Below are 18229 nucleotides of genomic sequence, written 5' to 3' on the forward strand. Positions count from 1 at the left end.
CTCACCCCTATCCCTCCCTCCCTCCTTCCTTCTCGCCTCTCCCTCCCCCACAGATTCACACTCTCCCCCCTCACCGCCCGCCCTACAACCCAGCTGAAACTCTCGCTCACCCTCCAGCCGCAATTGATTTTATATCGCTATTCTCCCTTACTCCCCGCTGCTGCTGCTGCCTCTCCCCTCCCCCCCCCCGCCGCCCACCTCCCAGCACTCGCCTTTCCCTGTCGTGTGTGTGAGAGAGAGAAAGGAAGGGGGGAGAGGGAGAGAGAAAGGGGGGGGCACATCCTCGTCGCTTGTCGATGCCTTCTACAGAGAGAGGCAGAAATCACATTCGTAATAGGCACCAGAGAAGCCACACTGAGGCTGGCAGGTGGGCGCTCGTTAAGAGCACGCTGGGCAGGTTGTGTGTGTGTGTGTGTGTGTGAGCTTGGGGGTGGTGTCGGTGGACGGGGGGGGGGGGGGGGCGGACAGACCGTAGCTGGGCGCCGTGACGTCAAGGCGAGAGGGAGGCTGAGCCGAGGAGCAGAGCCGCGCGATTCGCAGCCACGGCGGACAGAAGAGGAGGAGAAAAGCCAGCGAGCGAGAGACACCAGCCAGAGCCTAGCGCCGAGAGGGAAAGAGCGCCCATCCCCGCAGCTTTGGGCAGGAGGGGGGGTGGGGACCCGCCGCCGCCGCCGCGGCCCCTGAGCACCACCCGCTCCTCCGCCTGCGCGCGCGCCCAGAAGAGATCCGGATGGAGATCTCCTGAGATGGATCTGGATTAAGGCGGCGGGGGACACAGGAGGAGGGAGGGAGGAGGAGGAGGAGGAGGAGGGAGGAGGAGGCGGAGATCCAGGAGGAGGGGGAGGGGGAGGGGGAGGAGGAGGAGGGATCGCCTGGCCGGGGGAGAGCGAGCGAGCGATGGAGTTGAGCCTCGACGGGCTCGGCAGCCTCCACCAGGCCGGCGAGCTCTTGAGCCCCGCCGGGGCGCACGGCAGGCAGCCTCCGCCTCCTCCTCCGCCGCCTCCCCCTCCGCCTCCTCCCCCGTCGGCGCACCGCAACCTCGTCTCCTCGCACGGCCGGCCGGCCATGGTTTCTAGCATGGCGTCCATCCTCGACGGGGCGGGAGACTACCGGCCGGAGCACACCTTGGGCGGCCCTCTCCACCCGGCTATGAGCATGGCTTGCGAGTCGCCCTCGGGGATGAGCACCTACACGACTCTGACGCCGCTGCAGCACCTGCCGCCCATCTCCACCGTCTCCGAGAAGTTCCACCACCACCACCATCCTCACCACCACCCTCACCACCACCCGCACCACCCGCCGCACCACCAGCGCCTCTCCGGGAGCGTCAGCGGCAGCTTCACCCTCATGCGCGAGGAGCGCAGCTTGGCCGCGTCCATGGGGAACTTGTACGGCCACTACCCGAAGGACATGCCGTCTATGGGGCAAGCGCTGTCGCCCCTCTCCAACGGCCTGAGCCTCCACAACGGGCAGCAGTCGCTGGCCCCCTACGGCCCCGGCGCCCACCTGGCCGGAGACAAGCTGCTTTCGCCCAACGGCTTCGACCCTCACATGCTTTCCAGGAGCGAGGAGCACCTGGCGCGGGGTCTGGGGGCTCCGGGCTCCGGCATGATGCCCTCTCTGAACGGCATGCACCCCCACGGTGGCCACCCCCACGGGCAAGCCAACGGCGCCCTGCTGGGAGAGCGCGAGAGGCAAGGCTCGTCCGCGTCGGGCTCGCAAGGCGGCGGCTCCGGGCAGGTGGAAGAGATCAACACGAAGGAAGTGGCGCAGCGGATCACGGCCGAGCTGAAGCGCTACAGCATCCCGCAGGCCATCTTCGCTCAGCGGATCCTGTGCCGCTCGCAGGGAACTCTCTCCGACCTCTTGAGGAACCCCAAGCCGTGGAGTAAGCTGAAGTCCGGGCGAGAGACCTTCCGACGGATGTGGAAATGGTTGCAGGAACCGGAGTTCCAGAGAATGTCTGCCTTGAGGCTGGCGGGTAGGTGGCTTCGCGTTAGGGACTAGAAACTTGGAGGGGCTGCGTGGTGGGGTCCGGAGAGGGGTGCGGGGCGGGAGCCCAACAGCTGTAAATTTCACTTGCGCGCGCGCACATACACACACTTAGCCGCCTGGACTCTCCACTTTTACGCGCGCCTCTCTGGAAGAGGGAACGCGGTCGTTTGAACGCCCGCGGGGAATGTCATAGGCGGGTGGGGGTGAGAGAGAAAGAAGGAAAGGCAAGGGGGGGTCTAGGGGAAGAAGCAGATAAGTCGTTGGGGAGCGGGAGGGGTGTGCTTGTGAAAGGGATGAGACGGGAACTCCCGCCCCTACAAGAAAAGTGTGGTTTACAGGTGTGTGGGTCAGGATGCGTGTATGCAGCTTCGCGGCCCCGAGCCTCAGGGAAAGTGGCTGGCGTGTGTGAGGATCAGTTCCGGCGGAGATGACACCCCCTCCTCGTCCCCTCTTGACCGCATAACTTTTTAATCGCCTCAATTTGCTACGTTTTCCAGGGTATTGGGGGGAAAATCTGCTCACACGTGCCATCCCTGCCCTTTGCCGCGTGTCGAGAAAAGGAGCGGCGACGTTCCAGGGAAAAGCTGGGGGGAGATGCGCAAGGCACGGTCGGTGTTTATTCAGTCTTGCGCTCCCCACCCCCGGTTTTCTGCACAATATACATTGGGGCCTGTTCATGTCTGCTTTCTGTCTATGAATCGTCCAGATCGCTGTCCTCAGAGAGCATTTGGGGACAATCGCAGCGCCCTAGGGTCTCTGCCTACTCAGGAGTAAGCCCGCTTGGGTTGAATGGGCCTTACTCCAGGGCAAGAGAGCGAGGGAGCTTCTTTTGTTCATCTCTGCTCAGAACAGACCCGCTGAATTTAAAAGGGCACGGCCAACTTGGGCGCGCTCATTTAAACGCCCCTTCTCTGATTCAGCTACATCCCAGAATATTTTATCCCAGAATTGGTGGTGAATATAATGCCTGGTGTGAGCCACACACAGGCACAGCACTCCGACGTGCGCAAGAGCAGAATCCGGGTGCTAGCTAAGGCATGAGCGGAGCATGATCCGTTTTCTACTTCGGTTAGATACACACACAGAGAGAGAGACACGCGTCAGTCCATCCAAACGTTTTGGGACACTGGGCCGCCTCCGTCCTACCTCACCGGGTTGTCGTTGAGGATTAAATGAGGCGGGAGAGAGAACCACGTAGGTCACTTTGAGAGCAAAAGTCCTGCTCAGAAGGAAACCCATTGAAACGAACCAAGGCCTAAACTAGGCACGTCTATCCGTGTCTATTAGTTTACCCTGAGCAGTGCGTAACCGTTGAAGGCAAAATCTATTAAAACGCATGGGGTCCACTGGTCTCAGTGTCTCTGAGCAGGGCCGAGAGCTTTATGGCGCACCAGACGCCCGCGCGATTCACTTTGCAAGGAGGAGCTCATCCTGCGATGCCCAGAGACGGATGGGGGACTAGGCAGCTTCAGAATACAGAAGGAGGAAAAAGAGAGAGGGCGGGGGCGAGAGAGGACGCGCGGGTCTCTGCCTGCAAGGAACTTACAAAGGCTAAAACCCGCAATTGCCTTAGGGATCGAATACAGTTGAATGCGCTTATTTACATTACTCTGTGATCCGCTATATGTGTATATGAATGGGACTTGCTGATGAAGGGCATGATATAATAATAATAATAATAATAATAATAATAATAATAATAATAATAATAATAATACATCTGAAGGCAGCCCAGTATCGGAAAGCTTTTAATGCTTAATATTTTACTATATTTTTATATATGCTGTAAGCCGCCTAGAGTGGCTTGGTATAATAATCCTGTAATAATAATAATAATAATAATAATAATAATAATACCCATCTGACTAATTGCCCCAGCCACTCTGGGCTGCTCCCAACAGAATATTAAAAACATAATTAATATTAATATTAATAATAGTCAAATGAATGAACACTCTTAACCTACAGGGAGGGAATTCTCCTCCGCCTTACTCATTCTCTCATTCTCTCCTTCCCCTTATCCATCTGAACGTTTATTCTATCTATCCATCCCTCGCCAGCCGAAAGCTAGATTTTAAAGAGATGGATTCTTTAACAACTGGCCCTATTAATTAATAAATGAATCCCGAAACGGAATCCCCCTTGCTCACCCTGTCTGGTTGTACACTTGTCAATCGTGCGCGGGCGCGCGCGCGGACAGATTATACGTGGTCTTGACAACTTGGCAACTGCGTTTTATTCACAGCCGATTTTCGCTGATCAACGGGTGTAAAGAGAAACGTGAGCGTGTGTGGTGTCTTTTAAAATGCCGTTTCGTTTTAAACGATTTTAATATTTTTATTATATATATATATATATATATATATATATATATATATATATGTACACTTTCATAGGGTCTACTCTGAGCAGGGCGCAACACTAGATATTATTATAATTGCATTCCTTACCGCCCCTTCACCATTATATATAGTAAGGGACGCAAATAATAATATCTAGCGTTGCGCCCTGCTCAGAGTAGACCCTAAGGGACACGAACAACGAATGTCAACTCCAACCAAATTATACTAAAAGGAGGACCTCGTGAAATCGATAGGCCTAAAATCTTTTCGTCCGTGCATTTCAGTCTCAGCCAACCCATAGGCAATTTTTCCTGATGGGAGTATGCAGAAATTGCGAAACTTACTGGAAGAAATAAGAAACCAAGAAGAGAGACTTTAAAAAATCAGAATGGGGGGAAAATTAGTAGCTAGCTGAAGATGCATTGTAGACAACTTAAAACATGATCAGGATCGACATAAAGATGTGCAGTAAGAAATAATGAAAAGGGAATGCGAAGGGGAAATTAGTAAACAGGCTTGAACTGGATTAATAATAATAATAATAATAATAATATTTGTATGCCACCCATCTGATATAAACCAAGTAACCGCCGAAAGGAGGGGAGGAAAGTCGAGGGAAATGCAGATTGATTATGTAAAGATTTGGGGGGTGTTTTAAAAAATGAGAAAATGAAAAATTAAATTAAAAAAGAGACAATTTTGACACCCCTTCCCTTCGATAACTGCTGAACACTTTGCGGATTCTGGAAACATCATTTTTTTTAAAACAAACAAGGAACCAAACATTGAGGAATAGGTGGATAGCTTCGAAGATGGAGATGGCGGAATATACATCTTAATACCTGTGGTTAGAGAGGCGAGCCGAATCGGTGCCCTAAGGAAGGCTTACCAATAGCCGTGGAGAGGCGAGGGAGAATTTAAGGGCATTGAAAGGTTTGCCATTGAGACCAGAGGTGAGGGATAGCCCCTGCCTGGTGGGCTACCTCTGTACCCCACCCCCGTGTGAAATTTCCACCCGTGACTTCAGAGGAAATAAATAGCTGGTTTGGGCGCACAGTCAGCCCCAGAAACCCATTATCCCCCCCCCCCCCAGTTTCCTGTTTCCAACGCTGGTCAGATGCATTCTAGACCAGGGAAGGTCTAGGGGGACAGCCATAGTTTGATTGATTGATTGATTGATTGATTGATGGTACTCCTCAAAACCTACCATGGCATCGCCAGTGAACACTGTCGCGTGTGCGCCAGTTTGGACACGGTGGCCCCTTCCACTGACAGGCCTGAAGAAGACAATAAGGGTTCTGCCGGATCAGGCCAGTGGCATCCAGCCCAGATTGTTGTTGTTTAGTGGTTTAGTCGTGTCCGACTATTCGTGACCCCCTGGACCAGAGCACACCAGGCCCTCCTGTCTTCCACTGCCTCCCGCAGTTTGGTCAAACTCATGCTGGTAGCTTCGAGAACACTGTCCCACCATCTCGTCCTCTGTCGTCCCCTTCTCCTTGTGCCCTCCATCTTTCCCAACATCAGGGTCTTTTCCAGGGAGTCTTCTCTTCTCATGAGGTGGCCAGAGTCTTGGAGCCTCAGCTTCAGGATCTGTCCTTCCAGTGAGCACTCAGGGCTGATTTCCTTCTGAATGGAGAGGTTGGATCTTCTTGCAGTCCATGGGACTCTCAAGAGTCTCCCCCAGCACCATAATTCAAAAGCATCCATTCTTGATGGTCCAGCTCTCACTTCCATACATCACTACTGGGAAAACCATAGCTTGAACTATAAGGATCTTTGTTGGCAAGGTGATGTCTCTGCTTTTTAAACGCTGCTGCTTCCTTAATCCCTCGAGTTTGCGTAGCCCCCTTTTTCCAGTGCTCCGCAGAATCTTGTGGCCGCGAGTCCCGCAGGCTCAGCCTCTTCCCCGCGTGAAAGACGCTCTCCTCGGGCCTGAGCCGGAGGGAGATGTCGGTCGCAAGGGGAGCATTCAAAGCGCTTGGGGACCCACCCACCCACCCTCCCTGCCCGCCCCCTTTCTCTTACCCATATCTCTGCTGCTTTTAATCCTCCTTTTCCCAGTCCATATTTCATTATTTCCTTCCATCCAACCCTCGATTTCTCTCCTCCTCCCTCCCTCCTTTCTCAGTCTCTCCTTCCTCGACCTCCCTCCATCCGTCTCTTCCTAAACTCATATGCATATAAGATGGAGCCATTTTTATTATCCTAGCCCCCTATTCCCAAGGCTTGAATGTTGCTGAATAGGTCAAAATCAGCTGATCTCAGTGACCTCCCCCCCCATCGCCGCTCGACCCCCTCCTCCCCCCCCTTTCTCCCTCGCAGGCGGATCGATAGTATAGCTCCTTCATTTTACAAATGGCGGCGAGGATCAATTATCTATAACCCAGGCAACGCGGCTCAGATAGGGAGGTAGAGAGGCCAGTCTAGTAAACAGACCCTTCTGTGGGCGAAGGGTTCTGTTTCCTGTCCCACCCAGCTTAATTCGGATTCGGAGAGGGTTCTGTGTGAATGGAATCGCGCGCAAAAACGCACGCACACAAACAACACAACCCTTCAAGGCTTTCTGATGAGGACTATACGAAAATATTGTCAGCCGAACCTTACTAACGCGCTGCTTTCGGGAAAACTCGACACACCGGAGCGACTCCGTTTACACGGAGCTTGATCCTACTACGCGCAATCCGGTGTTTGTTTTAGTTTAAAATAGCGTGGGTAGAAGGGAGATTACTTCATTTGCTTTGTTATTTACCGAGACCGAAGTCCAACCCACCCACCCCCGCTCCGGCAGTTGCCAATCTGGAACGCACACGAAACGAATAGCCCCCAGTCTCTCTCTCTCTTACTATCCCTTCTATCTTGTGTTCAAAGATAGACCGCCGTGGACGGGGGAGGTTCCATCTTTTTCGCCTTTGCTTTCTCCTCCGTGACTTTGCTTTCTCTCTCTTTCCTCCCCCCAATTTTTAAAATTAATTTCCACAAAATTATAAACGGACAAAACACACAAACAAACATAAATCATAACCTTATTAAAATTACACTTATTAACATTGCTAAGTGACTTCCTCGCTTCCCCTTGGTTGAATTTCCATGCATATCCTTATAACGGCTTTCCAAATCCTAATTCTTATATACTTAACTTAGTCCATTAACATCCTTATATCTTTTCAATTCAAAATTGTACATGTTAAACATCACTCAACTTATATAAATCCCTAAGCCAACCTGTTACCTGCAAGCTATTTCCAATTAGCTTAAATTAACAAATTTAGCTAAATAATAGTTGAATTTTGTCCATTCTTCCTGATACTCCTCCTCCTTCTGGTTGCGGATTCTTCTGGTTAGTTTGGCCAGCTCAGAAAATTCCATCATCTTCATCTGCCATTCTTCCACCGTTGGTAATTCTTGGGTTTTCCACTTTTTAGCTAATAAAATCTGAGCAGCAGTTGTGGCATACAAAAACAATTTAACATCTTTTCTTGGGCAATTCCAAACCTGTTATTCCAAGAAGGAAGGCCTCTGGTTTCTTTATAAATGTATATTTCAACATTTTTTTTCAATTAATTATAAATCTTATCCCAGAAGTCTTTCACCTTGGGGCTGGTCCAGTGACTTTGCTTTCTGGCCTCTCCCACTTAGTCCAACATCACATGGCGGTGAGTTCCACAGATAATGAGTGTGTGTGTTGCGGTTTAATGAGTCGAGGAAGCGCCCGTTTTCCTTTCCTGGCTAATGCCTGGTTCATTCTCGTTCGCTGGAGATGAAAGAACCACTTTTAGTTTTCTATCGTAATTTACTGTATTTTTCGCTCTATAAGACACACCAGACCATAAGACGCACCTAGTTTTTGGAGGAGGAAAACAAGGGAAAAAATATTCTGAATCCCAGAAGCCAGAACAGCAAGAGGGATCTCTGCGCAGTGAAAGCAGCAATCCCTCTTGCTGTTCTGGCTTCTGGGATAGCTGCGCAGCCTGCATTCGCTCCATAAGACGCACACACATTTCCCCTTACTTTTTAGGAGGGGAAAAGTGAGTCTTATAGAGCAAAAAATACGGTATATAAAGCGCAAAGCTTTTGTGGCAACTAAAAAAACCTTGAATATACCGTATATAAATAGAATCGCTGTACAGTGAAGTAGTAAAGTAGACAGCTGCCCTGGACACAGAATTGACCTGCGCCTCCATGGACAGCTGTGAGTCCAGAATGACTCCCAGGCTGCGCACCTGGTCCTTCAGGGGCACAGTGACCCCATTCAGGACCAGGGAGTCCTCCACACCTGCCCGCCCCCTGTCCCCCAAGAACAGTACTTCTGTCTTGTCAGGATTCAACCTCAATCCAAAGACTGTGCCACTCCAGAAGTTGCGGAGGTGCTACAACTCCAACCTCTGGTCCCACTGGCTGAGTCTGTTGTGAGTTGGATAATGCGCCATCTCCTGTCAGCGATTATCACAGAAGTAGCAAGAGTTGGAAGGGACCCCACCCTCCAATGGGCATCTAGTCCGACCCCCTTGCAAATGCAGAAATCTTTCGCCCAGCGCGGAACTCAAACCCAGGGCCCTGAAATGACGAGGAGGATTGGAGAAAGCTGATGGGTTCTCCTGTCACCTAGGCATGCAAGTTGCTAGCAGGATTTGAGATATAAGCAGTGGATAAGTGAGAGAATTAAACGACACTGGAGTTAAGATAGCGAAAACGTATTTTTATTTTTATTATGTATTTTGTGGTTTTACATATCTTGGTTTTATTCTGTGAACTGCCCCAAGACCCCACCAGGTGTTTAATATATATATTTTTAAGAGTATGATTTAGTTGGGAACACAATCATAATAATGCATTTAGCATTTAGCATATCTATATATTTAAGAGTATGATTTAGTTGGGAACACATGGCATAATAATGCATTTAGCATATTGCCTTTGAGACCTGAAAGATGACCCAAAGAACTGACGATGAATTGTTGGGGGTTTTTTTAAAGCCATAGGATATTGAAATATAAACCAGAGCGCCATTAAAACAACAAGAGGTAGTTGTTAAAACGTTATAAACTCAGGAAGATAAAAACAGATCATAACCTCAGCAAAAATGCCACCTATGTAAAAAATTCAGCAGAGCTAAAATCTATAGAGACTACTGCTAATGTATTGCATTGCTAATGTAGTCAGTTGCTTTTTCCAAAATGTTTGTGTTCATGGGGGAGGGTTCAAGTATGATTCTGCTCAAGCAAACAGCTTTGGAATCCCATAGATTTTAAAGGAAGCCTTCTGGGATATAATGGGCCTGCTCCCAGGTAAGCAAGCATGTAGGACAAAGGGTTATTATGGGCCAGTAACTCCACTCAGGTACGCGGGTGTCGCTGCGGGTTAAACCACAGAGCCTAGGGCTTGCCAGAAGGTCGCAGTTCGAATCCCCGTGACGGGGTGAGCTCCCGTTGCTCAGTCCCTGCTCCTGCCAACCTAGCAGTTCGAAAGCACGTCAAAGTGCAAGTAGATAAATAGGTACCGCTCTGGCGGGAAGGTAAACGGCGTTTCCGTGCGCTGCTCTGGTTCACCAGAAGTGGCTTAGTCCTGCTGGCCACATGACCCGGAAGCTGTACGCTGGCTCCCTCGGCCAATAAAGCGAGATGAGCGCCGCAACCCCAGAGTCGGCCACGACTGGACCTAATGGTCAGGGGTCCCATTACCTTTACCTTTAACTCCACTCAAAGTGGACCCATTGAAATGAGCGGACCTCAGTTAGCCATGTCAATGAATGCTGGATGCAACCTGCAGTACCTAACTTGACCAAAGACCCATTGGAGTGAATGGGCAGCACTAATTGAACTCCATTGACTTCAAAGGAGAGAAACAGGAAGCAGCCTGGGAGTCATTTTGGACTCACAGCCGTCCATGGAGGTGCAGGTCAATTCTGCGTCCAGGACAGCTCCATGTGGTACGCAGGCTGAGACCATCCCTGCCCACAGACTGTCTCAACAGAGTGGTGCATGCTCTGGTTATCTCCCGCTTGGACTACTGCCATGCGCTCTCCATGGGGCTGCCTTTGAAGGTGACCCGGAAGCTACAACTAATCCAGAATGTGGCAGCTAGACTGGGGACTGGGAGTGGAGACCATATAACTCCAGTCCTGAAAGACCCACATTGGCTCCCAGGACGTTTCCAAGCACAATTCAAAGTGTTGGTGCTGACCTTGAAAGCCCTAAACAGCCTAAGCCCAGAATACCTGAAGGAGCATCTCCACCCCGGACACTGAGGTCCAGCTCCGAGGGCCTTCTGGCGGGTCCCTCCATGTGAGAAGTGAGGTTACAGGGAACTAGGCAGAGGGCCTTCTCGGTGGTGGCGCCCAGCCTGTGGAACATCCTCCCATCAGATGTCAAGGAAATAAACAACTATCTGACTTTTAGAAGACATCTGAAGGTGGCCCTGTTTAGGGAAGTTTTTTATCGTGTTTTTAATATTCTGTTGGGAGCTGCCCAGAGTGGCTGGGGAAACCCAGCCAGATGGGCGGGGTATAAATAATAAATGGAAGTGGGATTCAAACCCAAGAGCCTGAGATTAAGAGTCTCATGCTCTACCAATTTATATGTTTTGATATATATTGCTTTTGTGTTCCATCTCTCCAATGAAGAGTTTTGGAGAGCTGGAGATTTGATGACACTTGAGCTAGTCTTAATATAGTTAGTTAGTTAGTTAGTTAGTTAGTTAGTTAGTTAGTTAGTTGGTTTGATTGTTTGATTGATTGATTGATTAATTGATTGATTGACTGCCCTTCATCATAAGATCTCAGGGCGGCTCACAGAACAAAATACAGGATGAAAAATAAGTGAATAAGTAAAACGAAACAGCAAAAATCAACTCCCCTTTACAAAGGTTGTAGCCTCAGCCTGATTTGAACGCTATCGGTCTTATCTCTCCCGTCCTTGGAAATAATAATAATAATGATTGGAAATTGATCAATTAGCTTTCAATATCAGCTCCTCACAGTCACATTTAGGGTGGTTCAAGAGAAGGCTTAAAAATAAACAAACGTTCAACATCCCTGCTATTTTATCATAAATGTGAAGGGGAAGGGGGGACGGAGGAAAGCAAATATTTATTAAGCACGAACAAGAATAAAGAATTGGGCTCACCTTTTACATCTGAGTTTGGGCTTAATTGGGGGCTCTAGTAATTTAATTCAGAAGGGGACAGGGAGCCTTTGTGCGTTGTTGTTCTTGTTTTATCCTTGCAGATGTACCGATCCGTAGTTCCAGAACTGCTTTCTCCCAATCCCTGTATATCCCGCAAGACTTATGTCAAAATATTTGTGTGTGTTGTGTGTTTATGTGAACTTGGCAGGTTCCCCTCACTCTCCCATTGTGTTCAGATGGGGTGGAACATAATCCGTATTAGATGATTATGAAGAGGAAGGAGGTGGCGATATATATTTACGCGTCTTCAAGAAGCATCACAAGCAAAAGGGGGTTAAATAAGAAAAACTCTGACTGCTAGAAGCTTGAAATTTAATTTACCGTATTTTTCGCTCTATAAGACGCACCAGACCACAAGACGCACCTAGTTTTTGGAGGAGGAAAACAAGAAAAAAAATATTCTGAATCTCAGAAGCCAGAACAGCAAGAGGGATCTCTGCGCAGTGAAAGCAGCAATCCCTCTTGCTGTTCTGGCTTCTGGGATAGCTGCGCAGCCTGCATTCGCCCCATAAGACGCACACACATTTCTCCTTACTTTTTAGGAGGGGAAAAAGTGAGTCTTATAGAGCAAAAAATACGGTATGTCACAGTACTGCACTGTTTCCCAAACCTGGGTCTCTGGCTGTTTTTAGACTACAATTCCTATCATCCCCGACCGCTGGTCTTGCTAGCTGGGGGTGATGGGAGTTGTAGTGCCAAAAAAACAACTTGGGGAAAAGTTTGTTTAAAAGGTGTTTGAAATGCCACAGGTAGGATGCAATATTTATAGAGGCCTTCTTCCCCTTTCTGTTTCTAGAATCTACTGGCTCCCCTTTCAAAGAATAGTAAGCTGGAAGGATGTGGGTTGGGAGATAGAGGTGTCTTTTGTGGATAACAGTTGCCTCATTCAGATAGCAGGCCTGTGCACAGGATCATTAGAAAGCCTTGTTATCAGAGAAAGGTCATGTGGCTAGTCCTCAAACGTGTTGGGTGCACAGAACTGCAGGCTTCCTTGGTCTGGGCAGGATTCCAGTAGAGAACAAGGACTCATTCTGAGACACAAGAGGCACCCTCTCCTAAGCGTGAAGCCCTCCTGCCGCAGTTCTACATGAATCTGAATGACCCAGTCGCACAGGTTCCCTCATTGCAGAAAATATTCAGCTTGAGGGATGCATTTATCGTGTTTTTAATATTCGGTTGGGAGCCACCCAGAGCAGGGTATAAATATTATTATTATTATTATTATTATTATTGGCTGGGACGTGGATGGCGCTGTGGGTTAAATCACAGAGCCTAGGACTTGCCAATCAGAAGGTCGGCGGTTCGAATCCCCGCAATGACGGGGTGAGCTCCCGTTGCTCGGTCCCTGCTCCTGCCAACCTAGCAGTTCGAAACCACGTCAAAGTGCAAGTAGATAAATAGGTACCACTCTGGCAGGAAGGTAAACGGCGTTTCCGTGCGCTGCTCTGGTTCGCCAGAAGCAGCTTAGTTCTGCTGGCCACATGACCTGGAAGCTCCCTTGACCAGTAAAGCGAGATGAGCGCCACAATCCCAGAGTCGGCCACAACTGGACCTAATGGTCAGGAGTCCCTTTACCTTTACCTAATATTATTGCAAGAGGAAGCTGCTTACAGCAGAGAAGGGGGTGTTATTAGTCAAATCTAGAGGGTCAGGTGGCTATCAGACCATGTTCGCAGACGGTTTTCTTCCAAATAACAATTTGGAGAGCAGCGATGAAGAAATCTGATTGCTAGACGCGAGGAAAACAGGCTTTTCATCTGGTCCAGCAAAGTTGCCGGTCCTTAAAGAATTTCAGAGAAGCAAAACGTCACACCTACGGAAACCTGAATCTTGACGCATGTGTGTATGTCCCTTTCTAGTGACAGACTTGGACAGTGCAGTCCTATACATATTATTATTATTATTATTATTATTATTATTATTATTATTAGACCGCCCTATACCTGCAGGTCTCTGGGCGGTTCACAAGACAGAATACATAACCAAAACGAAAAAAATCAACCCAATAATGCCATGTCTACTCAGAAGTAACCCTTCTTGAGTCCGATGGGACTCCCAGGGAGGTGTGCCTAGGATTGCGTCAAAATCAAAGCAGCCTTTTTAAGGATTCCTTGGAGCAAGGTTCCGAGGACTTTGGAGACGAACCTTTTGAGATGCGTTGCTTTATGACAGGAGAACTGTGATTTGTGTGGTTTTGCTCAGAAGGTGGATTGCAGACAGGAACATTTGGTGGCAATGCCATTATTCCAATCTCTTACTTGCACCAAGAGTATCTTCTTACACCTTGTGTGGAGACCCCCAGACACACTGGAGCCCACAGTCTCTCCAGCCAACGTGTCTACAAGATGGTTCTGTCTGCGTAGATTTTCAAAGCAAGACATATACAGGCCCAATCCAGACCGTCCAAGTGTCCCCATTTCCCGGGTACTGTCCCAAATTTACAGAAGACATCCTGGCATCTCATTCCCGGAATGTCCCACTTTCCCTTAGGACGTCCCTATTTTCACCGGAGAAATGATGGAGGGTGTAGACTTATGCGACCCTGCAGCCAAGGAGATAAATAACTAGACCATGGGGAGGCAAACTAAGGCCCGGGGGCCGGATCCGACCCAATAGCTTTCTAAATCTGGCCCACGGACAGTCCGGGATTCAGCGTGTTTTTACATGAGTAGAATGTGTCCTTTTATTCAGAATGCATCTCTGGGTTATTTGTGGGGCCTGCCTGGTGTTTTTACATGAGTAGAATGTGTCCTTTTATTTAAAATGCATCTCTGGGTTATTTGTGGGGCCTGCCTGGTGTTTTTACATGAGTAGAATGTGTCCTTTTATTTAAAATGCATCTCTGGGTTATTTGTGGGGCCTGCCTGGTGTTTTTACATGAGTAGAATGTGTCCTTTTATTTAAAATGCATCTCTGGGTTATTTGTGGGGCCTGCCTGGTGTTTTTACATGAGTAGAATGTGTCCTTTTATTTAAAATGCATCTCTGGGTTATTTGTGGGACATAGGAATTCGTTCTTCTTTTTTTCAAAATATAGTCTGCCCCCCCCCCCCAGGGTCTGAGGGACAGTGAACCGGCCCCCTGCTGAAAAAGTTCGCTGACCCCTGATTACTAGACCATTAGAAGACATCTGAACGCAGCCATGGATAGGGAAGTTTTTTTAATGTTTTGTTACGTTTTTATATATGTTGGAAGCCGCCCAGGGTGGCTGGGGCAACCCAGTCAGATGGACAGGGTATTATTATTATTATTATTAATAGTAAAAATAAAATAAAATAAAATAAAATAAAATAAAATAAAATAAAATAAAATAAAAACAATAATAAATGAAAACAGTTCTGGAATTGTTGTTTAGTCGTTCAGTCGTATCTGACTCTTCGTGACCCCCTGGACCAGAGCACACCAGGCCCTCCTGTCTTCCACTGCCTCTTGCAGTTTGGTCAAACTCATGTTTGTAGCTTCGAGAACACTGTCCCACCATCTCGTCCTCCGTCGTCCCCTTCTCCTTGTGCCCTCCATCTTTCCCAACATCAGGGTCTTTTCCAGGGAGTCTTCTCTTCTCATGAGGTGGCCAAAGTATTGGAGCCTCAGCTTCACGATCTGTCCTTCCAGTGAGCACTCAGGGCTGATTTCCTTAAGAATGGATGTGTTTGATCTTCTTGCAGTCCATGGGACTCTCAAGAGTCTCCTCCAGCACCACAATTCAAAAGCATCTATTCTTCGGCCATCAGCCTAGAATAGGATGTCCCTATTTTCGTTGGAGAAATGTCGGAGGGTGTGTTCTGCTCTTTCAGATTTTACTTGTGCAGCAGGGAAGAAGGGAAAGAGTGACACCCCCCGCAGCCGGAACCCCCAACCCTATCATCCTGAACCCTCACCGTGGGGGCTGCTGGAAATCCTGAGAAATCCCAAAGGCCATCTGGGTCCTCCGTAGGTGTAAAGCCTATAAGGACTACCCATGGAGATGATGTTGAGGAACCACCAGTCTGGAGTTCTAATGAGGAAAGGAGGCCCAGGCAGAACGGGGACTCATTCAGAGATGTTCGGTGGTGGGGCAACCTCGCTTTGAGCGCTGCAATCCAACATGGGGGCGGGGCTGAGGGATCGGGTCCCCACCCCTTCCGGGGCAAAGGCACGTGGCGCTGCTGCTTCCGGTTCAACCTCCTTGGGAGAAGTTTGGAGAACAGGGACTCTTGCAGGGTTGCCTCTTGTAGGACTTTCAGGAGATTCAGAATGACCAAGGCTGCGCTCCAAGGGAGCCAGCGGAGACAGTTTCCGTCGGAACCTCCCTCCCCTCTCCCCGCAAACCGGTTCCAAACCGGTTTCTGTCGCCCTCAGCGCTTGGAGCCGAAGAACACACACTCTCCTTTAAAAAAAATAAAGTCCAAAGGGATTTGCCAAAAGCCATTGACACCTCCTGCCTAATGAGCGTCTTGGGCAGAGTCCACATCCCACCGTGTGCCAATGGCAGCGGTCCAACGAGGCGGTTCTTCCAATCCACGAGGCCGCTTGCCTGGCGTAGATCTTCAGAGGCGCCTCTCTCAGCAGCCCTGGCGGGGTTCAGAAGGACACGGGTTTCCGGCGGCGCTGTTTCGCACGTGGCGGCGTACACGTGTCGTACACTTGCGCGAAAGTCATCTCCCGTCAAGGGGTGGGTGGGGAGGTTATACTCAGCTAGCCAGCCGTCCTCACTGATAATTCCACATAATTTTAAAGATTTACAAAACAATGGAAAGTGTGTGTGTGTGTGTGTGAGAGAGAGAGAGAGAGAGAGAGAGAGAGAGCGCTGGGAAACCCAGCCAGTTGGGCGGGGTATAAATAAATTATTATTATTATTATTATTATTATTATTATTATTACTAAAAACAGATCCAGCTGGTTTCAAGTTGTCTGCTACGGAGCCGAGCAGAAGAGAAACAGAAATTATTCTTTTAAATACTCTCTCACATACCACCGTATGCCGATATTTAATATGCATATAATCAACAAACCAGGCATCATCCAGCAAAAAAGGGGTATTTTTAAACTGCCATCTACTGGGGGAGGGGCATGGATTTAGCTCACGCCAAACCCTTCAGAATTGTGAAACGCATTAGGAATTAAAGGCTTAATTTTGGCTAGATTAATAAAGGTTTAACGTTACCTCGCGTACCCTATTCACATAATGCAGGATCTTGCTTTTTTAATGTCGTTTATAAAATTGTAATGCACATTTCGCTGCACACTAGGATATTTTATTTATGATTATGATTATTTCTTCTTCCTCCCTTCATTTCTGCTGTACGAGTGCAATCTGAAAGATTTTTTACATACCCTCCAACATTTCTCCGATCAAAATAGGGACATCCTATTCCAGAACTGTTGATGCTGGTTTATTATTATTATTATTATTATTATTATTATTATTATTATTATTATTAACACCCTGCCCATCTGACTGGGTTTCCCCAGCCACTCTGGGCATTTTTTAAAAAAATATGTGTTATATAGCTCCATAGTGACATCCAGCGCTATTCCCAACCCCCTAAAAAAATGTTTAGGGGTACTCTCATTTTGGCTCAAGAAAACCACCATTTTATAGTTCAAATCGGGGAAAAGAAATACAACAAATGGACAAAAGTACAAAGATTCACAAAATGTTTAGGGTGTGCGTACCCCCATGGGGGAAAGCAAGGGTGATAGGGGGCGGAGCAACACTCGCTGTAGACTTCAATAGGTCTACTTGTCAGGGACTGGCCAGATGAGGAGTGGTTGAGACCATCACCACAGGACGCTTCAGGGCAGGAGAGAGATGGAGATAGGATGGACCTAGGACGCTGGTGTTTTGAGACAAGGAGACGCCCCAGCAGTGGCGTAGCGTGGGGGGTGCAGGGGGGGCCGGCCACACCGGGCGCAACATGGGGGGGGGCGCTCGCACTCGCAGCTCTCTGCCCCTACCTGGCTCACGGGTTAGGGGGCGCAAATTACTTGCCTTGCCCCGGGTGCTGACAACCCACGCTAGGCCACTGCGCCCCAGAAGAGGAAGCAAAGATCTGGGGAATAATGGAGGGGAGAAGCTAACAGATGCCTTGTTTCTGACCAGAGAGAGGAGACAGACGTGGTAGAAACAGGAGACCCTATGTCGGTTGAAACCCGTCCTGCTCCTCCAACCAAGCGCTGCCTTCCTTTCTCAGAGCAGAAAGCCAGAGGCAGAAATATTCATCCCCTTGGCAGCAGGAGGCGTCTGGCATGTGGAAAGTCATTGTCACGGGAGAGGGGTGCCCACCCCGGGGCAACAGCTCACGCTTCAAGGAGCACAGCCCAGTGGCGTAGCGTGGGTTGTCAGCACCCGGGGCAAGGCAGGTAATTTGCGCCCCCTAACCCGTGGATTTGCGCCCCCTAACCCCCAGATGTTGCACCCACGCTACGCCACTGGCACAGCCTCCGTGTATTCTGTTTGATCTTCTTCTTCTTCTTCTTCTTCTTCTTCTTCTTCTTCTTCTTCTTCTTCTATCCCTCGTAGCCGAGTCAGATTGTCTCCCATAAACACGGTTTTAGCAGTGAGTCCATAAGTGACTGCGGAGGCCAATTCTGGATCCACACGTCCTTCCACAGTGGGGACATTGGTTTCCGGGCGGGAGTTGATCCCGGTGAGGGTTTGCCAAGCGTGCCTTCCTCTTAGCACGTTTCTCCCTTGCGTCCTGAGTTCGAGTGCCTTCAAATCCCACAACAC

General features: G+C 49.0%; 1 protein-coding gene across 1 annotated transcript in view; it reads left to right on the plus strand.

The window, feature by feature from the left end:
- The first annotated feature begins 860 nt into the window (after positions 1 to 860).
- ONECUT3 (one cut homeobox 3) overlaps positions 861 to 18229 on the plus strand; it is a 60911-nt gene continuing 43542 nt past the window's right edge. The window contains exon 1 of the mRNA XM_083421721.1: positions 861 to 1981. Coding sequence (XP_083277847.1) covers positions 898 to 1981 — 1084 coding nt within the window. The 5' untranslated portion in view covers positions 861 to 897. The remainder of the gene's footprint in view (positions 1982 to 18229) is intronic.

The sequence above is a fragment of the Podarcis tiliguerta genome (assembly GCF_965153285.1).
Source record: "Podarcis tiliguerta genome assembly, chromosome: 18".
Classification (NCBI taxonomy): domain Eukaryota; kingdom Metazoa; phylum Chordata; class Lepidosauria; order Squamata; family Lacertidae; genus Podarcis; species Podarcis tiliguerta.